At 39.0% G+C, this 24274-nt stretch overlaps 1 protein-coding gene across 3 annotated transcripts in view; it reads left to right on the forward strand.

Moving 5' to 3' along the window:
• GABA-B-R1 (gamma-aminobutyric acid type B receptor subunit 1) overlaps positions 1-24274 on the forward strand; it is a 101002-nt gene that overhangs the window by 43537 nt on the left and 33191 nt on the right. For 2 of the 3 annotated variants that reach the window (XM_066282910.1, XM_066282911.1), the window contains exons 2-3: positions 9945-10208; positions 20926-21060. In XM_066282910.1, coding sequence (XP_066139007.1) covers positions 9945-10208; positions 20926-21060 — 399 coding nt within the window. Of the gene's footprint in view, positions 1-9944; positions 10209-13710; positions 13851-20925; positions 21061-24274 lie in introns of those variants that run through there. The other variant, XM_066282912.1, reaches the window with a different exon arrangement.

The raw sequence follows: 24274 nt of genomic DNA on the forward strand, positions 1-24274 counted from the left end.
TTTCCGCCAATCAAATTCGCTTCTAAACACCTTTAAGAGGGGAAACCCCGACGAAACAAGAAAGATAAGAAACGACCTGTCAATTGGCTTATGTCGGCCTTTTGGCTCTTGATGCGTCAGGATCCTTTCATAAATATAAGTAGGTAGCTCCGTTCTTAAGCTTTCCTGAGGAAATGCAGATAAAAGTCGATTTCGCGTTGCCCGTATTTATGGAATGCGGCAAAGCTGATTTGAAGACGAAAGAGACTTTAAACGTATAAACGTGTAAAGGAAGAGATGCCAAAGAAAGAACATTAAACCGCGATCTAAAATCTTATTTGCATAGCGGGGGTTGAATCCGTTTGAACCTCTATTGCAACAGAAGTCCTCGATTTTCTTTAAAAAATTTTCCCTTTGTTTCTCGAGTTATTTCTAACCATGAAAATATTTAGATATGAAATATAATAACGCCCAAGAGCGTTATTGAAATAAAAGGCGAACATAAAAGTCTGAAGAGAGCGCCAGATGCTGCCGCGCACCCTTATCCAAATAGTAGTCCCCAAATGTCTCTTTCGGGAGCAACAGCCCTCTTAATGTTGGACCCTTAAAGCCCTTTAGGAGGTAATTTAAAAATGGAGGCAGGTGATAGAGGCGCATCTTAATAATTTGTGGACAACCTTAGAAACTTTACCGATTTTTACTTCAAACTGTTTCGTTCGAAAATGGCATATTTTAGGTTTCCGGCAAGATGTCAGGTAAACACCCAGTATTTTCACATTACCTTGTAACCGAATTCTTTACAAACTCATAAACCGATTATGGCTATGAAAATGCAGGACAATCCGCCTTAAGATATACCTACGGGATTCTCGCGATGCGATCAACCAGATGAAAGAATTTGTAAATCTTCTATCTGAACGGAGATGGTAGAAGAATCGGGGAAATCAAATCAAAGTATGAAAGACATTTGGTTTATAAATAAAACGGTCGTGGTAATAAGTCCTTTTCGCTTTTTACCCTTTGAGGAATATTAAAGCTGGTTATTAATCATTCGCGCCTTACTGCTTATACTCGATAAGATTCCAGTTACACTACAAGTATGCATAACACCCTCAGGATTTGCATTAAAAAATAGACCTTTTGCCAAGGTCTAATGAATGGGTTTCAGCACTATGCGATAAGCGGCAGAAAATCAAGTTTAATTCCGAGCAAAACGTTTAAGTTTTTATTTTAAACATTTTTTTTTTTTTTTTTTTATATAAAAGCAAATCATTTTTCGCGGAAGTAATTGGGCCCCTGGGGAAATGCTGGAAACGGGAGCCAGCTGTCTTTAATAATAATTTCGGGTTGCTTTTTGCGGCTTAAGAAGGGATCCCATTAATAAAGCAGGCCTACGTAATGAAAAAAGGGTTACTTTTGATACTCACGTAAAAGATAATACCAGTGATAAAAGAAATTTAATAATTACGGCTAAAAATGGATTTCACTTGTGTATTCCCGCGAGGGCAGAGAATTAATAAATAAACAAACACAGGGGAAATCTCAATATAATAATTTTCGGAGATGTTTCGGTTCGGTTAATCCTCACCTTAGAGATATTTTGGGAGATGAGCAAATTGGCTTGGATTTGGATTCCGACAATAGATCAAAATCCAAATCGGTGCAAAAATATTCAACCCCTGTAAAACCCTAAAAAAGGATCAGCAAATATCATAAATCATTCTGTTCTCGGGTTAAAATCGTATGTGTAGGAATGGAAGCGAATCTTTGCATTAGTGACCTAGTTAGCTAGAAGAAAAAAAATAATTGAAGCAAAAAATTTCCTGTTAGCGAAGTTTTCCAATAAAAGCTTGTATTGAATTGAAGTTTCCAGTTACACGAGAACCAACATATTTCCAACTCCTGTCTTGAAAGAATTTTTTTTCCAATTTTTCCGCTTTGCCAGCTCTTTCCAATTTGACCTAAAGTTTTAGCCCTCGGTTTCTTTTTGAGTACGTAAAGAGAATAATTAATGTGGCGAACTTTTTGGGTCTTTTAATTATCATATTCACTTTTTTGTGTGTCGAGGGCGAGGAAAAGCCGAAAGTGTCGCACGAGAAAATGGAAATCTCCGTTAGCAATTTATCAAGCCAGCTATAAAAAGTACGTACGAAGGAACATGACACGTAGCAGCAGAAAAACACCCTTTCGGTGGGTAGATTTCACTGTGGGAAACACGTATAAGCGAGGTAAGATGCTAAAAATAAATACAAGCTATATTAGCATTATTTTTCACAAAAGACGGAAAGGGAAGAAACTTCCTTATTTTGTGTTTTTGGTAAACGGGAAATTCGTGAATAACATGCCTCCACTTAGAAAATTGATTCGGTTATAGCTTGAATTTGGATTTTTCGTCCTTAGTTATTATGGTAATTTTATTCTAAAGCACTGAAACGAATTACGTTTTTGACATTTTCGTTCTCATCTCCTTTAAGTTCCGCAAAACGTAAAACGCTTTTTTACCTCATGGCGTTCTAACAGTGTAATATTTGCGCAAACTTTTCTCCGTTTGGCGAAATTTTAAGTTTAATTTATGCTCAGAAATGTAGTCCTCGCCTTCGCCATGAATCTTCGACACAGTCCCGTTCAGCATTCTGAAACTAACGCGGCTGTGAATGGAAAATTTTTCTCTTATTATGGCCATGCTTCAAGAGCGTGAAAAGCGTTACACCGTTCCCTGTATCGGCGACAATCTGGAAAATTTAGTCAATTGAAATAAAAATATTAAATTTGTAATCGTCGTTCAAAATGGCGACCTCGTTACATAAATTTGTCCGGCGAATAATGGAATCGCGCACTCTTTGTAGCATGTGCTGGCCTTGCTACACGAAAGGCAAGCTACTACGACTCTCTGCAAGACACCTCGTGGGTGGTTGCAGGGGTTTTATAGACCAAGGACTTGATGTCGCCCCAGAGGGAGGAATCCAGTGGGGTTAAATCGGGGCTTCGCGCTGGCCGACTGATGAGTCCTCTTCTTTCGATCCATCGTTCACGGGATCGTAGGTTTAGGCGAACCGGCAAAACGTGCAGGTGCATCGTCGTGTTTTTGGCCGCATTCTATCCTGTATCTCCATAGGAACGTTTTAACACACGGCTTCATGAAAATCATCGAAATATCGGTGATTTTTAGTGCGAACGAAAAAACAGGACATTTTTCGACGAAAATTGTCCAGAGCGAAAACGGCTTATTTTCGACTGGAGGTTTATGTGCGAAAATTCTGTCCTCGGTGACCTGCTCAAGTTTGACACCAGTTTCTGAAATGCCCTGTACAAGGTTTTTCGGACGTTATTGAAGCAGCGTCTCGTTTCTTGAAACGCTGTTGCCCTTTTCAACAAGTGGGAACTAGATATATTCAATAAATCCTTCGTTGATGATCCAAGTCGTCGAGGCTTTAATGAAATATTCTGTATGAAAAATACCGTTGAAGCCTGCGTCAACGGGCGCAGTACATTTTTACGGAACCTTTCAAGACAAAATATTAAGCTTTGTCATATCTCAGGTAGAACGTTCATCTTCATTGTGCTAACATAAATATCCCTCCAGCCATGCTCGCTATAAAATAATTTTCCACTGGGTAACTTGCAACACATGTATAGAATTCAGTTATCTCCCTAGTAAAGTATTCGGAAAAGCGACTAGAATAGCTGCAAACCATAAATTTCTGCTAGAATAAGTTACTTCGAGCATTATGTTGCCGCAAAGGCAACGAGATTAGTATTGCAACATATATTTTGAGCTTCAGGAGGATGATATAGCAGTATCCAATTTCAAGCCAGAATGCGTCTCCATTTGTTATATTGAGAAATCGTGCAGTAAAAACGCCTTAATTCCGCCAAGGTCATTAAATTTTTAGTTTATGAAAAATGTACGAATCCGAAATTGCCCATCTCCATCTTGATCATTAGAGGAAAGTCCACGTAATTAGGCATGCAAAGATAGTTGCTAACGATCCGTAATGGAGGCTCATTATCTTCGAGTTTTATCACGGGACTCTGCATTCGCTGAATACAAATAATTTCATTATGAAAAGTTAAAATGAACGCAGGGGCCAAATATTGAGTCAACTCTTAAGACGTAAAGTTTTATGAATACTTTGAAAAAGTTACTAATTTCCTCACAGTCTACGGGCATTCGGGGATTTGAATTGAAGATTTTTGCATTGTTGTACTCGTTCAGCTAAGTTGCTTAAAAATATATTGTATTTTGAATGACAAATTTCATGGCAATTTTTCAGAACTTCCTTTCTACATAGAAGACGAACAATTCCCACGTTCAAATCCTAGTTGGGCTTTTACGAATGAATGCGTGAGACGTTTCGTCCATGCATCGCGGAACTGAGCTTTAAACGTTCAATATGCGTTAAATTTCTTCTTTACAAAATAACCGTTCAAAGCGCAAATCGCCTCCTTGGGGTCGGGTGAAAACAGCGTCGAAATGAGCCGTAATAGAGCTGAACCGTCACTGGCAGATTATGGTATTTATGGTGTCCCTGATACTATTATTCTACTCGGAACTAGCCTCAGCTAGCGCTGGCAGCAAATGTGCTACAAAGCTCATATATCGTGTAAGCTTTGGATTAAAAATGGGCAATGCGGGTTCGGTCGAGGGGACATTTACGACATATTGAAAAGCCCGAGTACGCTGCTCGATCCACCTCCCGAGTTCATCCTTTCTCAATAGATTTGAGATAACTCTGTTTTAACTGAAAATTCCGGCACGTACTTCCGAAAATATCCAGCCAGGCCAAGAAATTGCCGCATTTCTTTAATATTTGTGGGTTGCGAAGGGTATCTCAAAGTAAGCGATTTAGTCGGGTATGGCTTATCATTACCGCTTGAAACTGAACGATCCAAGTAATCAGATTACGTCAGTAACGAATTACGTCAATGTAAAATGATTAAAAACCGCAGGATTTTAATGTCCCAAGGACCGTGTGGAGATCAGCAACACCTGGAAACCGATGAGATAGATATTCCCGCTCTCTGCTGTTGTTGCTGCCTCAGGCATTGTGTGCGGGCGTGCCGTTCTGCAGGTGGAACCAGCAGTGGTACGTTGAAGCTAACGGGAGGCATTCTTCAGATCGGATAGTTCCGGAAGTACCCGAGCTAAGTCTAGGAGGAAAATAAAATTTGAGAAACATCACATTATTTCTCAGCATGGACTCCTTTAAGACTGACACGTTTTTCCCAGCGATATTCTATTACTTTTAAACACAGTTTATAGTAGAGGGCTTCCAATGCTCCAAAATAGGCATTAACCTCGGGCGGCGCCTTTTAATTATTGGAAAATTTCTTTCCGCCAAACCATTTTTTCGAGTTTGGAAATGGAAAATAATCTGACGGGGCTAAATCCAGAGAATGACGCGGACAAAGAAAAAGTTGGGAACTAAGTTGATTGATTTTGGCCGTCGCGATTACGGAAGTGTGGGCTGGTGCGTTGTCTTGCCGGGACAAGACTTTCTTTTTGTGCAGTCGCTTTTTCCTAATTTTTTCACTAAAATTCTGTAAAAAAATGTATATAATATTCTCCGTTTATTGTTCTTTCTTTGGGGAGATCGCCATTAGAAAATGATCCCCCGTGCGTCCCAAAAAAAAATTAACGTCATCACCTTCCCTGCAGGAAGACGAGGGCACAGGTTGCATGGAACGGTTTTCGCCTTCTTCGGAGCCGTTTCCCCCCCACGACTTCGTTGTTTTCACTCCTCTTTCGTCTCGGGTGTGCAATGATGGATCCACTTTCCATAAATGGTTATGAATCGATGCAAAAACCCGGCTTTATCTCTGCGAAACTTTGCCAAGCACTTCTTTGAAACACCCTTACGGCACTGTTTTTGTTCGATTGCGAGTAATCGCGGCACCCATCTTGCGCATGGCTTTTTGACATCCCATTGTTGGGTCAAAGTGCGACGTAAAGTTATTTTGAAAATGCCTATCTTCCAATAGAGTTTTGTGGACTTTCGCCACAATATCTGGAGTGGCCAGATCTGGAGTGTTATCGGATCGACCACTGCGTAGTTCGTCTTGACAGCTCCTATGAGCGCGTTTAAATTCGGCCGCCCTCTATTTTAGAGTAGTTAACGAAGGACCAGATGCTCCTAGGATGGAATCCATGTAGCTTCGCTTTGATGTTGGACGAATTAAGGCCTTTCAAGTCAAAGTATTGAATCACGCCTCGATGACTAATTATTCCTATGTTCGCAAAATCTCGAAAAACGGCCCCAAAGCAACCACAAATCAATTTTAGACATAAAGTTTTTGAGGTTAGGTTTGGGTAATGTAGACAAGTTTTAACAAAAAATCGCCATCTGTACGTGAGGTTGGGCACTTCCGGGACCATCCCCGTACGTCTGACTCTGGCGCATTTGCATAGTGGACCAAGGGAATCGAGGAGCTTTGGAGTGTAAACGTACGAATTTCAAAAATTAAAATTCATCTGCACTTCCATTTTCCAGCTCCATTCCTGTCAGCACCCGACGTTAAATCCGGCAACTTTCGAACAAACTTCACATCATAATACAACGTTTCAGTTGCGCCAGGGGCGTAACTTTCTGGTCAAGTTATCTTTGCATAAATAACTTCATTCCCACTTCCATCGAGAGTTAGAGTTGCTGCCGCTCACTTCGCCTTTGTCACACGTTTTCATTAAGTGTTTGCATGGAAGTTAGGTTCCAGGAGTGATGTGAAGTAAAATGTTCCACTTTCCACTTTATTTGTTGGCAAAAATTTCATGAAGCTTTCAATCTCTGTGATGTTGTCCGGAATTTCCAGCCTGATTGGAATGAATGCTCCCGGTCTATTTAATTTAAAGGACAATGTCTTAGTCGGCTTACAATTAGGAATTTTCACTGCTAATGCCGCGGGGGGTACATTTCAATTAAGTTCCATCTCGGACTGTAATTGAATTTTGTACGGAATAGAACAATGTTCAATGTCTTTTTATCACTGAGAGTCAGCTTTAATCCTGTGAGCGATCTATAGATCATCAATTTTAGTATCGATTAACGGCAATAGTGCCCTGGGGAACTGCTCAACAAACCAATATGCTAAACACACGGATTAGAAGGTTAATGAATTCGAGCAGATCTAGGTCAAGAGTACGTACTAGTCAGCTTATTCGGACAGACAGATTATAGACTGTTTGTATTATGTAGCCGGTATCGATTATTTATTGCTGCGTTCTCGAAGATCTTGGACAGACAGTGTGGGATAGAAATTGCACAATCACGACGACCTCGCTGACTACAGATGGTACCGGGTCCACTAAATTGATACCAATTTGCAGTTCACGGACATGCCGTATCAAAATTCAAAAAATCTGCACAAACCTAATGCCTGATATTACCACGTGCCACTATTTACATCTAATGTACTTCTGGTAGTATTGGGTCTTCGTTAAAAAACTTTCGTCTGCAGCGAATGGCACAGTTCAGTTTTTCAGTCGGAGAGTTCAGAGCTTTAATTAAGGCTTCATTCTTCACGAAAACCTCAGCGCCTAACAATGTCGCCGTTAATTATTCTTAGGTAGCGTTCCCCTAAGTTCGGTACTGACCACCCCTGATAACCTTCAAATTAAGACCTGGCCAGGTTTTTTTAAACTGAAGCGGGGTTTTGCTCCCTGCGAGCTTCAAAGAATCGCACGGGAGTACAATTTTTTCCGGGGGCTTTAATTGAATTAAGCTGCGAGGAGTCGGGCTGAGCGCTCTTTGATTCCCTTTTTTTAATTTAATTGGATCCTCAATTTAGATGGTATACGGATAAAGAGAGTTAGGGATTGGCGTGTGCTAGTGAGTAAACATGTGGAATTAAAAGAAGCTTAGTTTAGCTCAGTTTGAACCTTGGATGGATGTTGTTCTCAATGCCAAAGTCCGACGCGGAATGGTCTTAAAGTGAGCTTTTTTGTGTGGCCTTCACGGAAAATGAGTTGGTTAAAATGTTGGGTGTGGTGCCGAAGGTTTTTGCTTATCAAAATTTACTCGAAAATTTAATTTTAATCGCAGAAACTAGGCTTCGGGCTCCGCTCTTTTATCGCAGAGAGACTGAGCAATTGGAGAATGGCTGAGGCGAGCTGCAGGCGCAAATAAATGGACGAGCCGCATTCCGGCAACGATTGGACATTATGCAAATTTGTGCGAAGAGTCGTTCAAATACATCCTCTTGTTGGAAGGACTCCTCCTGCTCAATCTCCACAGTAAATCCATCTAAAGAGTTTTTGCATCCTCGAAGGACCCTCTTATCTTTTTTCCTTTGAGCTTCTGCTCTATTTAATTGAGGCAGGCAGAAATTTTCTAAGTTGTACAAATACTGTGGCGAATATGCAGATATGGAGCTCATAACAGGGTAAATTTGTGCTGAACAAAATGAACTCTAGATAAGGTATTTCTGCTGAACGCTATGAAACTTTCATAAAAGCTCACACTTGCATATATCCATGTTTTACAACCTCATAACGCGAAATATCACTGATCTTTCGCATAGTTATCGCTTATTTATGACGTTGACTTCACGAAGAGATGTATAAGCACCAGGTGGAAAATAGGCAAATAAACTCGCAAATTGCAGCTCTCGTCAAACCGCCACAGGCAATGACGTATTCAGGCCCTTTCTATACAGAACGACGTCAGCAACATTACTTTTTGATGTAGGGAACGAACGGCCCTAAGACTGGGCAAAATGAAATTTGCTGAAGGTTATAAGAAAAACACGTGACTCTGGAAGAAGAAATGAGAACACGAAGAGACTTTTACGGCTTTTATTTCAACTAGAAGGTAATGAATAATGGATTGAGGATCATCGTTAAGGAAATTTTGTTCAAATATTTTAGCAATATTGGGCTAGAAGTAATTTCATTTTGTTTACAAATTTGAAAAGTCAGCGAAGGAGAATTTCAATTAAGTTACCCTTAAGCATCCCCTAAGTTCATTTATTGTCTAAAGGTTCCTCGAGAGAAATATAACAAAATAATGTGAGTTAATAATTCCGCTATCTCATAAGGAGACTCTCCGGAAACGTAAGCTTGGAGGACCAATAAGCTATATGAACAATATTGCTATCTGGAGTTGAAAATAATTCAGTTTTCAATCGCGTAAGACTTGGCTGGGTTCCACTTTCCTAGATGACCAACCGGTTGAATACAGCGAGCCAGGTCAGTCCTCGAATCCGAAGATCAATCTTTTCAAATTTCCCGGAGCCACTTCTGTTCTTCGAAAGGGCAAAATACGATAATTATCAGTTTACACCAAAAAGGAACCCGGCAAGATCTGACACTATAATTAATAGTTTTAGGTAGCACAAGCCACAGCATGCCCTCCTTATTTCCATTTCGTGCCGTATCTCGTCGGGAAATCTAAAATATAAATAATAAACACTACACAAAAAACTGGGTTAAATTCTACAGGTGATATTGTGGAAAATTCGAAATTTAGGGTTAATGTATGCAAGCAGAAGTGTGTCAAGAACAGCACGTTTTTCCTCACTTGGCCGTCGCATCGATCGGACCGTTCCGCCATCTAAATTTGGCCCCTAGGGCTTAATTAAACATCATTTTTCATTAGAAATGTCAACAACAGTTACACTTTGAAACTCTGATATTTTTCCTCTTATTATATGAGAGACTTTAAATTAAGCTGAGCCACTTTGTTAATCACCTTCCTCCTCTATTTGCGCGCAATTCTAGAGCTGATATCTTTGAAAGACGAGTTTATCTTTCTCCCGCTAACATTCTTAATTAAAACACCGTTTTGCCCCAAATCAACCCTTAAATTATCCCCTTACACGTCGTTCCAAAGTACGGGCTTATACACCAGGTGTACTGGACCGTCACTTTAAACCATATCGGACCCCGAATTTTCCCAATCCCGAACCATTTGGTCAAAACCCCAATAATTGCCTTTTAACGCTCTATTGGACCGTGGTCTTTCTTATTTCAGCAACAAGTAGTACCATGGACAGTATGGACGCTTCCAATACTCCTCGCATGTCTGACAGAGCTGGTGGGTGGCGGATACACGCGGGAGGCCTTAGACGACGGAAACGTGCTTCACATAGGTGGAATATTCCCAATTGCGGGCAGCGCTGGGTGGCAGGGCGGGCAGGCCTGCATGCCTGCCGCCCATTTGGCTTTGGAGGACGTGAACCTGAGGAAGGATCTGTTGCCTGGTTACATCTTGAAGCTTCACAGCAACGATAGCGAGGTAAGTTGTTCCGTTGCGATTTGTCAGTCGCTTTTGCAAATACGCTCAAAGAACATTTTCACGGTTCTGTTGCATTTTAGAAATAAATTTGAGGATACTACTGAATCTTTCGGTAGCTTTTTGAAGGTTTCAGTTTTCCAGAGTATTTTTTCCTTTAATAGACTGAGATTTACAAAAACATGGAATGTTCAAAATACGACCTTCCTCTGCCGCTCATATTAGAACCTCCATAAAAAGAGGTTATCCAACCGAAAATCACGTAAATCCATAAAGAAGGAGGAGCTCCAGGAGTCCGTCTTACTAGATGCGGGAAAACTTGTTAGTGGTGTTTTTTAATTTCGCATCCAGGCAAACATTTCAGTCTGGAAACTTTCCATCGCTTTTAAAGAGCTGATAAATAGATTTTTTTCAAATTAAAATCTCAAAAACTTTTTAATCCTCTGTTGTATGCACAATAATGTAAGAATCTGGAGATAATTTGGAACTCTCGACTAATTTAAATAAGTTTAACTTTTGCGAAGGTTGCTGCTTCTTTGGTAAGGAAACTTGGACACATTTTGCTGACATTTATTATGCTCGTGCAGTGCTTACGGAGGAAAAATTCAATTTTAATTTATTATAACTGGGGCGACTTACTGAAGCGCGAAAGTTCCTTTAAAATTTGTTGCGAAAAGACGGGAAATCGAGTTTCCAATAGAATTTCTGCATCTTCTAAATATGTTTTTTTTTCCATGAGAGTGCTGTTCATTGTTAGGAACTCTTCTATCCCGACGGTTTTCAAATTAATATCAACATTGAGCATTTCACATAAAACACAAAGGAAATACAAGAATACGAGAAAGACAAGATAAAGGGAACAATAAAATTCTTAAACATGATTTAACAGCTAGAGATGAGCCACAAAGGCACTTTTTACAATTTGATCTCTAAAATTTCACATTCGCAAAACAACGTTCAGGTGTTCTGAGGCGAAAAAATTCAATTCTCTTTGCAGTTTGTAGTATTAATCCTGCCAAACCAGTATTTTGATCGTTAGGATTATTTAAGGATTCTTCGGACCGAAAGGCTCAGAAAGAATCGAATAAAGGTGAAATCCTCTGAATCTTAAAATATTCCTTCTACGAATTAACGTTTTTAATTTAAGCCACTCGAACCGGAACGTTTTGCCAAAACGTCACGCTGGAACAATTAGACTATTGCGGCATGGATTCGTGGGTCCATGCTCTTGCCAGAAGTATATTTCCAGACTCGTGCGGTGAAAATAAAAGGTAAAACATACACTGTCGACTTTCGCAATAATGTCTTGGTCGATTAGGAGCGAGCGAAGCTTTAACTTCTGATTGAATTTTCTATCTCCACTGCATGTCCGCAGTTTCCTCCGAAGTTTAAGCCCCAGTAAAAGAAAGGATTCTCCTCGCTTTGCCGTCCCAAATAATAGTCCCAAACAAGTTATTGAATTTCGGATTCTTTGAGAACTTTACTTGGACTTTATAGGAAGAAAATATAATGTTATTCGATTTATTCAATTCTGTTCAATTTGTAAAACGTAATAGGCTTGTTCCAACAAAGAAACATGAGAGAACTTCAAAATGTACGAACTTCAATAATTAGTTCGCCAAGAATTGCTTATTAAGAGTTATAAACTAGATATTGCTTTCCTTTATGAAGGGAGAAAATGCAATAGCGAGCACAATATTACATGAGATGTGAGGCAAGCATGAAGGAAATTGCTTTCATTTTGGAAACTTTGGACAATGCTTTATGAATTTCCTCTCAAATCGACAGACCTGATATAGGCAGTGTTCTATTTTTATTTTAGAGGTTCGCAGCGAAATCCGTCTAGCATAAACACAGGTACATTCAACAAACCTTAAGCATTTTAATTACGTTGAATTTCTCGCAAACGAAATTACTTAATGGCGTCTGGAAGTTGAGCAGCTCAGTCTCGACTGAAATCATGATAGATGGGACGCACACTGTACTTTAAGCTTTGGCGAGATTTGAGCAGGCCAAATTAATTTATTTTTAGAAAATATTGTTACCTCGCTCTGATCACTCGGAACCATTTTCCCCCGCATTATTTACTTCTAAAAGGTTTCTCCTTTATTTTGACGTGTGTGTCCCTCTACGGGATTAACTTTTTTGGAGTCCGGAGCTAGACTAACGGAGCACAAACTAAATTGCTCTATAGCAATAAAGCACATGCAATTTCGGAAGCTCACGAGGCTCCATTTAATTAGTACGCCAGCCTTTCAACCGCCATTTCCTCACACGTTAGAAGTTATGAATTCTGATTATCTCCTTAATTGCTAACTTGATTGGAAAGCCGCGTTCCTAATTGCATTGTAAATTTATCAGTCCCTTTAGGAGACTGATAGATTTACTTGAATGCGCGTTTTCTTAGTTCGGAAAATTCTCCAGGAATTTCGTTAATATTTCGCGGATAATGTTGTCAGCGGAAATTCATATTACAGTATCACGAATCTGTGAAATAACTCGGAAATTTTTCAGATGATATATGTAAAAATCGCATCTGGAGGCTCCTCATGAACAGCAGACGCCAGGGGTGAACTAGTGCACAGGGCGCTCCGTTTGAAAATACTCAGTTTTGATTTTATATTTATGTATGTGTTATCTCGCAGTTTTCGAGATCCCCACAAAGGCTCCTCAACCTCTAACACCTCGGTCGGTAAGCCAAAGGCCGCCTAAAATTCTACATTTTAATCTTGCGTTCATGTTTGTGCAGCTGCTACACATCTCGTTTTATTGTTATTTAATGAACAAATCAATTAATGACGGCGATTAATAATGGGGATTTGTTCGCTCCACTCACGCGTTAATGAAGTTGAGATTAATTACGTGTTAGTTACAACATCTCTCCAAACTGATCGCCATGGGCTCAAAATCATACATTAGTGAAAAATCGCACGTTCAGGGAAGTTGTCGATGCTTAATGGACGGAAGGCTAAATAATTTTAGCATTCGTTAATGAAAAGCAGTGAATAATCCCGAGTTTAAGCCTCTCGTGACTCCGTCTCTTGTTACCTGATATTATACAATATGGTAGTTTTAATGGAGATTACATATGATTCCAATCACGTAACTTTTTATTCACATTACAAAATACAGCGTCCGAGATTTGCTTTATGTAAAATGACAAGCCGCATGAATTTAATATGCTAAAACAGGATGAAAATATATTCGAATGTCTAAACATATTTTTTGCACGGTCTTCATTCCGTTTAATTTGTTTACGTTTCGGCAAAGAAAATAGAGGCGGAAAACTAAATCACCGAATAGGTTCGTTTTTGACAATGCATGTTGTCCTTGTTTCGCACATCCTTGTTTCCGTATAGGCATCTGCGTTCAACAGTTGGGGCCTTCCGCCTAGATAGCGCTGTGATCGGAACTCGAAAGTTTCATTTTAACATCACGCCATCTTTGTCTAGCAACGACATTGATTGGTCTTTGGTTTGCCCTAACCTAAAAATTGACACTTGTCATTGCCGCCGTCGCAAGTTTGATTTTGATCTCAGGAAGCGTCTTTTTTATATTTTTCGTGTGCTATGCCGCGGACGTTACGCCTTGTGTGCGGGTGTTCCGTTAACGATGTGGAAAAACGTCGAATTTAGGAAACAGGAGGTATTTGCAACCTGTACTTTACAACATAATTAACTTACTTGGAAAAACATGAGAACACAAAGAACCACACTTGAGTATAAACAGGAGCTGACCAGCATGGCGGTGAATTACCTTTTTTCTTTCTTCGAGAACATTCAGTAGATAATAGCTTCTTTCGCAATTGTCATTCTGTTACCGTCAATTTTCAGTTCGAGAACTAAGAAAAAGAACGTGCGAAAGACATTTTCTGATTGTGCATACTTAATAGTTCGGTATTGCAAAAGAATCTAATATTTTATATTCCTGTTTCGATTTTCACATCTTTCTATCCTTCCAAAACTATTTCCTCTCTTTCTTGCTCCCTCTCGAATTTATGAGCGTATTTTTTGACGTATTTAAGAAAGAAGGGATTTCAATATGTACTATCATTTAATCAGACGGCTTGTGGTTACCAAACTAGTTGTGCTAACAAATTAGCCAACCAAAGCAGAACCATTTCTAAACGAAGATTTGCCCATCACATGATCAAATATAACGAAATTACGGTGAGTTATAACGTCCTTGCTACATATTAATTTTGAAAAGATGTGGCATCGCTGCTTATATGAAGTCTGTGACGTGCATAATAAGTGACAGAATTTAAACCGCACGTGTGCAGCATTACACCAGTGGCATTTCAAAAAATTCTTATCTTTTTTCAATGTTTAAAACTAGTTATAAATTCAGGACCGTTTCAATTAATTTTTGTTCTGATCGCACGACTCGAAAAGCCGTAACGGACACCAATTTATGGGAAAATGCACTACAGCTATACCAAGATATGATGAAACAAAATCTTCGCAAATGTTCCGATTGCTCGGAATGTTGAGAATTTGCTACTCTTGTTGAACGAATGACTTGTTTGAGTTGCACCCCTGATTAAACTAACAAAATATGATCCAGCACTCAACAACCCTCGACATTTTCAAAGACCTACCGCAAATGAACCTGTAACAGCGCCGATTACTTGCTTGGAGCTTAAGGCCACATTTTTATATTAAACCACTTTTTTTCCATGTCTTTTCATTATCCTGGAACAAGCGTTATTTTAACGATGACAACATGTAGGTGTGCTGTAGCTCGTTTTACTTAAACGTGAATAATTGATAGAGTAAACAGAAACCAGAACTGGCATTCCAGCCCTCTTCTCTATGCAAATCCTAGTGTAGACTTAGTGGAAATTTAACGGCAAAGGGATGTTAATACAAATTAGGACTTTTACTCTCAGCAGCACTATATTTGCCAGCCTAACCCCTAAAACACAAATTCTCTTAAGGATCTAAGGAACGAAGTAAATAACCCACATGAATTAAATAGCGAATAGACAATCTGTTCACATCTTTGGACGATTCATCGATCTGTGCATTATTGATTGAAATTTCACATGCACTTGAGTGAGTTAAACCCCTAAATTAACATGTCAGTTAAGATCTACAGGCTAATTCCTAGGGCAAGGCTTATTAGACGTGACTGCACTACAAGGTAATAACCGTACATTGGATAATCCAATTTTCAATTTACCACAATAACTTGGGCTTAAATGGGAGTCTTGTTACATGAAGGATTATAATTGGCTGCTATGTATCTACATATATTGAATTTCTCAGGAGAATAGTTCCAGTCAACGGAGCAAGGTAAGAGTGAGGTCCTGTCCGTTTCTAACTTATTGCAGCTGCAATAGGGCCACGAATATATTTTTTACTGTCGAAATGAGCAGCAACTTTGACTAAAAATTGCAGCCATTTCAGTTGCATGTAGTAGTAATTCGATGCACGACTAATTGCCGGAATAATCATCAATCATGCATTAGTTCAATATCGGTAACGGGGACATAAAGAACATCTATAAATAGTATTTAATACGGTTTTGGAAGGCTTGTATTTTAAACTTTGTTAGTAGAAGCGGATTGATTAACCGTGATGTTCCTGATGGCTGCAAAAACATTTTCAAATCATTTTTTTCAAACGACCAGCAGGACAAAAATAAAATAACTTCAGCAGTTGATCAAACGAGTTTCCGTAGAAATAGCAATTTACTAAGAACTTATATGTCCGTCTATCACAGCTTTGACCGGAATATATTCGAGCACTCCTACCTTAGATTGCTTTAGAGGACGCAGCAATCTCGGTTATATCAAAGGCGAAACAGTAGATTTGCTCTAATTTTCTATTCGAGAATTATGTTTCTTGTTGACGCCATTAAAAAATTGTAATTACTTGCAATTTAGGATTCCTGGATCAAAGCGGACTTAATCCGGTTTAGCTGATTTCGGGGACAACTACGAAGATATCAAAAAATTGGTTGTTATTAAGCAACAGACTCGTTAAATTGAATTTGAAGCCCAAAGAATTTTCTAGAACGATCGAGAAGAATCCACAGTCGTTCTGAAGAGGAATATAAGCAAAACTGCAATGAAGAAATTGACTTTCTTAAGTCGAGAGTAGGTACCTTTTTGTTGATGTACGAACCTAAGAATTGTCGACATGATTAACATTTAATTCCGGAATGTACTTTTTGCCGTATAGTTGACATATCCAACAGCTAAACTCGTAGACAAAGATTAAGATCCTTGGAAAATAATATGTGTCTATCTATCCAGCCATCCATTACGCCTAATGATAGGCTAGACGCTCTGGGCACATAGCAAATTTCCACCATCCATCTCCACGCTGGAACGCAATTTGCGAAATGCTCATTAGCAAAATTATTAGCACCAGTGGGCCATAATTTATGACATCTACTTAGTTGGTCAATTAGATGATTAACCAGCCGACCTGAAATTGGGGATATTTGTAAAGTACAATTACAGTACAGCATTATCCGTCCGTTCTCTGGGGTACTTTAAAAATGTTGCGGTTCCTTCCAAATACTCCAGTAAAATAATTTTGCTGGCCACAACCGATTATTCCAAACAGTCATTTGCCCAGCCCTGTGCCAGGCCATGTGGAGCTTTCGAGAAATTCTAATATGCCGTCGTACAATCAAAATATGCCTGCTGGTGATAGCAGGGAAGTGGTGATAAGTTAGTTGAAGATGGATCTATTTTTGAGAGCCCAATCTCCCTTTAAGATAATTACATCTGTAATCCAGTTGTTAATACGAAGGCAGAACTCACAGAAAAAATAAGTGTTGATCGAGCTTATTGATTAGGTACAGATATACTGAACCTTTTACTTAAGCTTCTAATTAATGACTATTTTTCGTCATCGAAGGAAAAGCGATTTCAAATTACTCCCTTTGGGCCTTAGAGCTTCTTTAATCGATAGAAATGGTTCTGGAAAGTAGCAGCTGTATTTGAATCGTTGTAATGCATAATTTAATGAATAGTTCATGCATAATAAATATCATGTTTACGTAGCTAGAAATGGAGGTGCAGAAGGAGCATCTAATACATCGGAAGTCAGTGACTGGTACAGGATTATAATGCCAAGTTTTCGCATCTCTCCAACAAAACATTTTTAACTTCCATTCCTCTTTGTGTTGACATTCCAATATCTTCGTGTAGGCATAGACCAATTACATTAAAACCAACATTTCCATTATTCCTGCCTGTGGCATAGGTGTGAGCTTTAACGTGCTATTTGACTAGGCAACCGCCCTTGGTGAATTCCAAAGGAATCAATCGCAGAACACAAATTCAACCCAACAAAGATTAACCTGAAAAGACCCGTATTTGGCTACTTGTAGAGGGTGTCTCGAGTAGCACGTAAAGCCTCAATAAAAGGCCATGGAAAAAGAGGGTTTTATGTCCAACTTCGAACACCCTGTACAATCAGAAATATGCGATTAATCCATTTCAGTGAACGACTGACACGAACCGAACATATTTTGGACTCGGCTATTATAGGACTGACCAAAAATATGTCGAATGAAAACACTGTGAAGTGAAACTAAAACGTCTTAACTAAGATTTTGAATTCGTGTAGAGCCTTCGTTAAACTTTCCGTCGGGAAATCATTTCCGGAAGAGAACAAGATAAACCCTTGCTAAAAGGGGTGAATTTGAGCATTAGCTTCCTAGGGGAAAATTTACTCGGGATGCCAGGTAGGCGGGTTGAGGGACCTAACGTTATTAGTGTTAACAATAATAATTAAATAAATTTTTATAAAGCCTCAGGGATGTTTGGTTGAGATTTGCGTTGTTATAACGCTTACATTAGGTGTTTACGTTGAGCAAATATTTGCAAGAAACGATAGGATAGTAAACATTTATGGGAATTCAACAGTGGAACGCGATACTTGTTTGAGCTGGCTTACAACAATATCCGGTAATTACCTACATGGTTCGGAGGAAGCCAGAGGCGTTTTCCGTTGAAGGAGAGAAAATCGGGCTTTTGAGCTTTCGATCTTTAAAATGTAATTCTTGGAGCAATAGCAAAATCGTACGTATGTTAAATTCAAATTTAACAGATTTTCTTGGCATTAAGCTCTGAACATGTCTGAGTTATTTAAGTATATGATGGATGTTTCCACGTGAACAGAATAATAGATGGTTTCTAAGCAGTGGGAATGTCGTCGCACCTCCAAGTTGGATGTGGATAGAGGCAAGACTCTTCTTTGTACGTGGGGCTTAAATCCGAACGAACGTTTCAGATTCATCCATTTAGAAGAAAATTCTGTTTAATCAGTCACGTTCTCGAATAGATTTCGAACTATCCTGTCATTCTTGCACCTCGTGTCTTCACACTTTTCCGTTTTGTTAGTTAAACTTCCATAGAGGTCTTGACGCTGGTTACAGAGGAGTCCTTTGGCCACTACTATCAAAGACATTCTAGGAAACAGTTTGTGGTTCACATACTAACTAGAGAGCACAAATAGATGCTTCTTATAACCACAGTTAACAGTCCGATTTGCTCAATTCGAAGTTATGATTATTCTCAAATAGGTTGTGAAACATCAGGTCAGGCATCTGACCGTATTCACCGGTGCATTAATTGCACGTAAATTATCAAAATATGTTAATATATTCCATGGTTCATAATCACTCATAGATGCATACCCCGAACTTCAGTGAGTCATCTAGATTCGCCCCAGTGGAAGTCAAAGATATGTTCAATTTGCCAGGTAAACATTGAAGTCCCTCTCTGCCTGGTGTTCTTGCACGGTACATCTAAATAAATCGTCGGAGGGGTCTATACAGAGTGGTTCACGACGCAACCGACACAGAACTGGTGCGTATACAGGGTGAGTCGGGAGGATCGTGCCAAACTTCAGGAGCGTGTTGTACATGAAAAATAAATGTAAAAAAACTCAAATGTTGTTATCCGATTTTCGTTTGTTTACAAGTTATAGTGTAAATAAAATTTTAAAAAATTATAAATTTCATAAGAAATTCCATAAATTAACGTTTGGATATCATAGTAAATGTTCAAAAATATTGCCTTTAACTTCTAAACATTTTCGGCTTCGTCTATGAAGAGCATTCGTTGCGCTCCTGATTGTTTCATGTCTTTCTTTAATAGCAGCTGCAACATTTCTAATGCGTTGAATTGATGCATCTTGAGTGTCCACTTTTACTTTGCACACTTCAGTTTTAAACCAACCCCACAAACAATAGTCTAGTGATGTGAGGTCTGGAGACCTTGGAGGCCAACTAATAGGGCCACCACGACCAATCCAACGTCCAGGAAACGTTTCGTCTAAATGTTGCTTAACCTTTATGTTTTAATTTTATTTACTTTATAACTTGTAAACAAACGAAAATCGGATAACAACATTTGAGTTTTTTTACATGTACTTTTTATGTACAACACGCTCCTGAAGTTTGGCACGATCCTCCCGACTCACCCTGTAGAGGACATCAAAGCATGTCGTTTTTTAATATAAAGTTTTTTTCTGGTGCCTACGGTTGCTGGAACATCGGTTTCAGAAGATGGATAAAATGTTTTGAAGAAACCCCGTACTTCGGGAAAGCTTTAACCTAGGATAACCAAGTTCGGGATAATGTTTTTGTTTTATTCGATTTTTTCTTCGCTAAAAATTTGAATTGGCTGAAAGCTTAGCAGGGGGAGTTTACGGAGGAGTCACCCTTATAATTATGTTCATTTTTTTGAGCCTAGGCTGGTTACCAACTAAGATTTGACAGTACGATAGTAAATTTAATTTCACATGTTTAGTGCCCTTGTAGATTTTACAAGAAATCGCTCGTTATCGAGGAAAAGGTCGTGATTTGGTGTTCGGAAACAGTCGATTCAAGCGAAAAGAAATTCGGTAATATTTGTATGACAAAGAGGCCATGCGCTGACTGCGCTTGACTTGTTTTGGTGCCAGGACGCGACCGTTGCCAAATCTGATATTATTCAAGTTTATGCCGTTAACACATTTTTCGCATATCTGTCTTTTTGTAGTAATTTTCCTGCCTTATTTACGTTTTTTTTATTACGTGCCAATAGAGAAGACCAATAATTTTCAAAAAATCCGTCTTCAAAATATATCATCTTAAGATTTGTCGGAGGTGGAATTCCTTGAATGACCCTTAGAGAACTGACCTCTAGGTCTGAGTTGAACGTATATAAACCGGAGGCATACCGTCTCTTTTGACTTCATGTCAGTTCGTTTTTACTCTATTGAAACCTCCGGAAATATCACAGTTTTCGATCATATTCGGGCGATTATCTGACGCTTTCGATCCTATGTTGGTATTTATAAAATTACTTGGATGAAAAATTGTCATGTACGAAGTATAAAATGTTCTATGCGGAATGTTATTTGCAAATTTAACGATTCGTTTCAAACAACAGGAAGCAGCAAAAATCCCGAACCAATAAAATGTTCATCGAATGCATTATTCGAATTCCACTTTTATTCTATCCGTTTTCAACAATATGTCGAAAACCATGCGTTTCATTTCCCATTGTTCAGTACATCCAGAATTATTACGTTGAACAACAAACCATGGATATTTCAATTAGTCGTGTTTATTAAACAATTATTTTCATTCCCCATTACTACCTCTCTTGGAAAGCCGTAGTCGCATCATTAGCCACAATGGGTGCTTTACGTAAAATGTGTGCGTATAAAGTTAGCCCAGGAAATTAACCCAATGTATTTTGTTTCAGTGCGAACCCGGCCTAGCAGCGAGTGTAATGTACAACTTGCTTTACAACGAACCTACGAAGCTAATGTTGCTAGCCGGGTGTAGCACCGTGTGCACCACTGTAGCCGAGGCCGCCAAAATGTGGAATTTAATAGTGGTAAGTCTATATAAGTAACTACCTCTTTACGGCCCGGTAAGTCCAACCTCATGAACCTGATAATTGATGTGTACCCATCTTAACGTCCCTGAACTTATTCGGGCGAGTATAACAGCTCCAATTTTCGTTTTCTGATGGCCGGCTTCCCTTTGACCGCATCCTAAACAAACATGAACGAAATCTCATATTATCCAACAATAAATCCATAAATCGCTAGTCAGCAAAATCTATTTGCTTTCTTGATTTCCTATAGAAAAAATTCGTTCTTTGCTTATAACCCGGTTCCCAATTCGCCTAGAGACGGTTCGGTTGGTCTGGAATTTATGAAGATTTGCTCACACTTCCAGCAACGTCCGCAATATATAAAATATCCCAAGATATGATTTTTAATGTTTGACTGGAATGAGATTTTGCTTCAGGTTTATTGGCGTTAACTGTGCATTAACCTTCAGGAACTGACGAAATCCGAAACCTGAAACTTTCCGAGGCGCCTTATTTGTCCCTTTTAAAACTTCGCTAACTCCGTAATTATTCATAATTTTTCAAAATTAACTTTTGTGTTTAGATTCATTCCCAATTCCAACTTAAACGTACTTTTTAATTAAAAAGTTTCGTATTGTTATGATGTCGTAGTTTTAATGGACATTTTTTCAGGCCAGACCTCGCGCGGTTTCTTTCATTTACGTTTCTACTCTTCACGGTGTAATTGGATTGTTAAGCACGCCCTGTACAATTAGTTTAGGTGAGGTTTTGTTAGGGAACGAAAAGTTTTCCTCTAATTCGTCGGACTCTGTCCTAAGTTATCTGTGATTTTTCGGATTTATTAGTGCCGGAGGAAATTGTAAAGGAAATGTACTTTCTTGTTCCATTTAGGTGCCCATTGATTTGTACCGAGCGAACATTAAGTGCATTGTGGAACAAAGCAACGTGCAGGAAAAGCTCGGTCTTGCAGAGAATGCTGTATGAGACTGTGAAGGCAACAACAGAACGAAAACCATTCTGATCCCCCGCTGCTGACGTTGGCCATTGCTTTACTCAATTAGGTCTTTTTTGTCATGCATTAAAAAAGCTTAATGCGCAGGAAAAATCACATATAGTATCGTCTGCTCTAAGACCCTCGTAATCTCTCTTTATTCGTAGTTTCATATTTCATAAAAATGCACATTTTCCATAAAGAAATCCTCTTACGGGCGTGGAATAAATTATTTACGCTCAGTAAGACTCGAAATTTTCCATCTCACGTATGGTGCTCTAGTTTATTTATGAATCAAGACAGTAGTTTTAAGGTTGGCGGAATATCAAATCAGAAATCGCACATCCCCCCCCCCCCCTCCCCCGAACGGATCTTTCCTTGGACCATTAACCATCAAAAAGAAAACATAACTCCTGTTTGTGTGCGCATGTAAATTAATGGCCAAAAGTAATTAGCAAGTTTAATAATTAACGCGAAACAAAAATTTACTTCCCCTAATGTCCGTATGAAACCACGCTGCTTGTTCTAACACAGAAAGTAATTTGAGTCCCTTGTGGCCCCAACCCTTGTTGATTTTACGAAGGGACCTTTGTTTTCCGTAGGAAATACGTAGATATGGGCTGTGGACGAAAAAGGTTTTATCAGGGCACAGTTCGCGATGTTTAAGTAAATTACTGCCCGGAGACCTTAAACCATCGAATAAAGTTTCGTAAATGTTCGATTTATGGACCTGAAGAAAAATCATCGAAAGCTCAATTTCGCATAATACTAAAAAAAACTGTGGATCCCTTTGTAAACTTTCCGACCATCGAGCTAGTTTAAATATTTGGAAAGTTTTCCCGTATATAAAATGCAGCCACTAGAAGAAGTAATGACCGCAAAGCCGTAAAAGTTCACCTAAACAGCTTCATAAGGGCATGGGTTGTAAATTACCTGTTAAGAAGGTGAATAGTGTGTTGAAACTACATCGTTTCCGCATTAAATTTCAAATTCAGAACGATCGATTTCATCATGCAAGACGAATATCAAGAGAAATTATTTGTAGTTATGTAGGAAAAATTCGTAGACTTTCCTCCGTGGCACGGTCTGGATAATTCTCGTCAAATAATAATTTTCAAATATGAGCTTTCCGGAAGGTTATATAATGCATCTAGCTTCACATGGAAATTTTGGGAATATAATTTGCGTCCCGAGTGGAAATTTCTATTAGTATAGCTGCGCCTGTCTTGAACTGATATGGAGAGGAAATTTCTAACCCGTTTGCTTCTTTTAGCTCCATGGAAATAGGCCATGTATCCAAAATCAAACTATGGTGCGGCTAATTCCATCCAAGATCAATGGTTTAGTGAGGAATTGAGAATAAAAATTTCACTCTAATTAGCTGCAATTCTGCAGTTTCCGCCTCATAGCGCTTTTTACCCCATTTCATACCCCCTCCAGGATAATTCTTGAAATAATCCCGGTTACTTTAATTAATTTCCGTAGAGTCGAGAGGTCAGCCTACTCCTTTATAATCTTAATCATGGAAATTGTCTGAATTAGAAAGGGATGGAGTAAAAGAAATTCGGTCTAATTAAAATTCCTTCCTCGCAAAGAAAGATAAGATGGATTATAATATGAGAGCCCTCTTGGGAGCGTCGCCCGAGTGCTCTCATAGAAGATTGTATCTCTCGCTGGAAAATGCTAGAAACTTGTATTCGGTGCAAAATGCAAATAAAAGCAAACCGGGAATAGAATTGCATCATGGAAATTGCTCTTTGGCAGCTATACTGACCATTTTCATAACGAAATTTTGGAGGGAGTATAGTGTGAACAATAACAAACGGCCGAGAATAAGATTTATCCGCTACATCAATATCGTTTCTCGATGTTGCATTCAAGGTCAGAATAAAGGAATCCGCGAACTCTAATTTAACATGGAGAAAAATGCGATGGAAAGCTATCTGTTTGGAACTCGTCGGTGAAATCCCATAAAAATAAAAAAGAGTTTGCCTGAACCTGAACTAACCTGAAAACATAAACTTTTTTGTTACGAGGAAAATCTATAGACACCCGGCTCGATGTCACGAAAACCTGGTAGCATGGAATTCGCCGGAACACCCACCACCGGAAAATCTCGGGATTACCCAAAGCCGACCCGGAACTATGCCTGGAGGACAAAACGTCGGAGTCGGAAGGGTTCATTTGGTGGTATAGTACGTCTTGGATTTCTTGTTATTCCTTTTTGTCCCTTGGGTGATC

The sequence above is a fragment of the Euwallacea fornicatus genome, chromosome 5 (genome assembly GCF_040115645.1).
Source record: "Euwallacea fornicatus isolate EFF26 chromosome 5, ASM4011564v1, whole genome shotgun sequence".
Classification (NCBI taxonomy): Eukaryota; Metazoa; Arthropoda; class Insecta; order Coleoptera; family Curculionidae; genus Euwallacea; species Euwallacea fornicatus.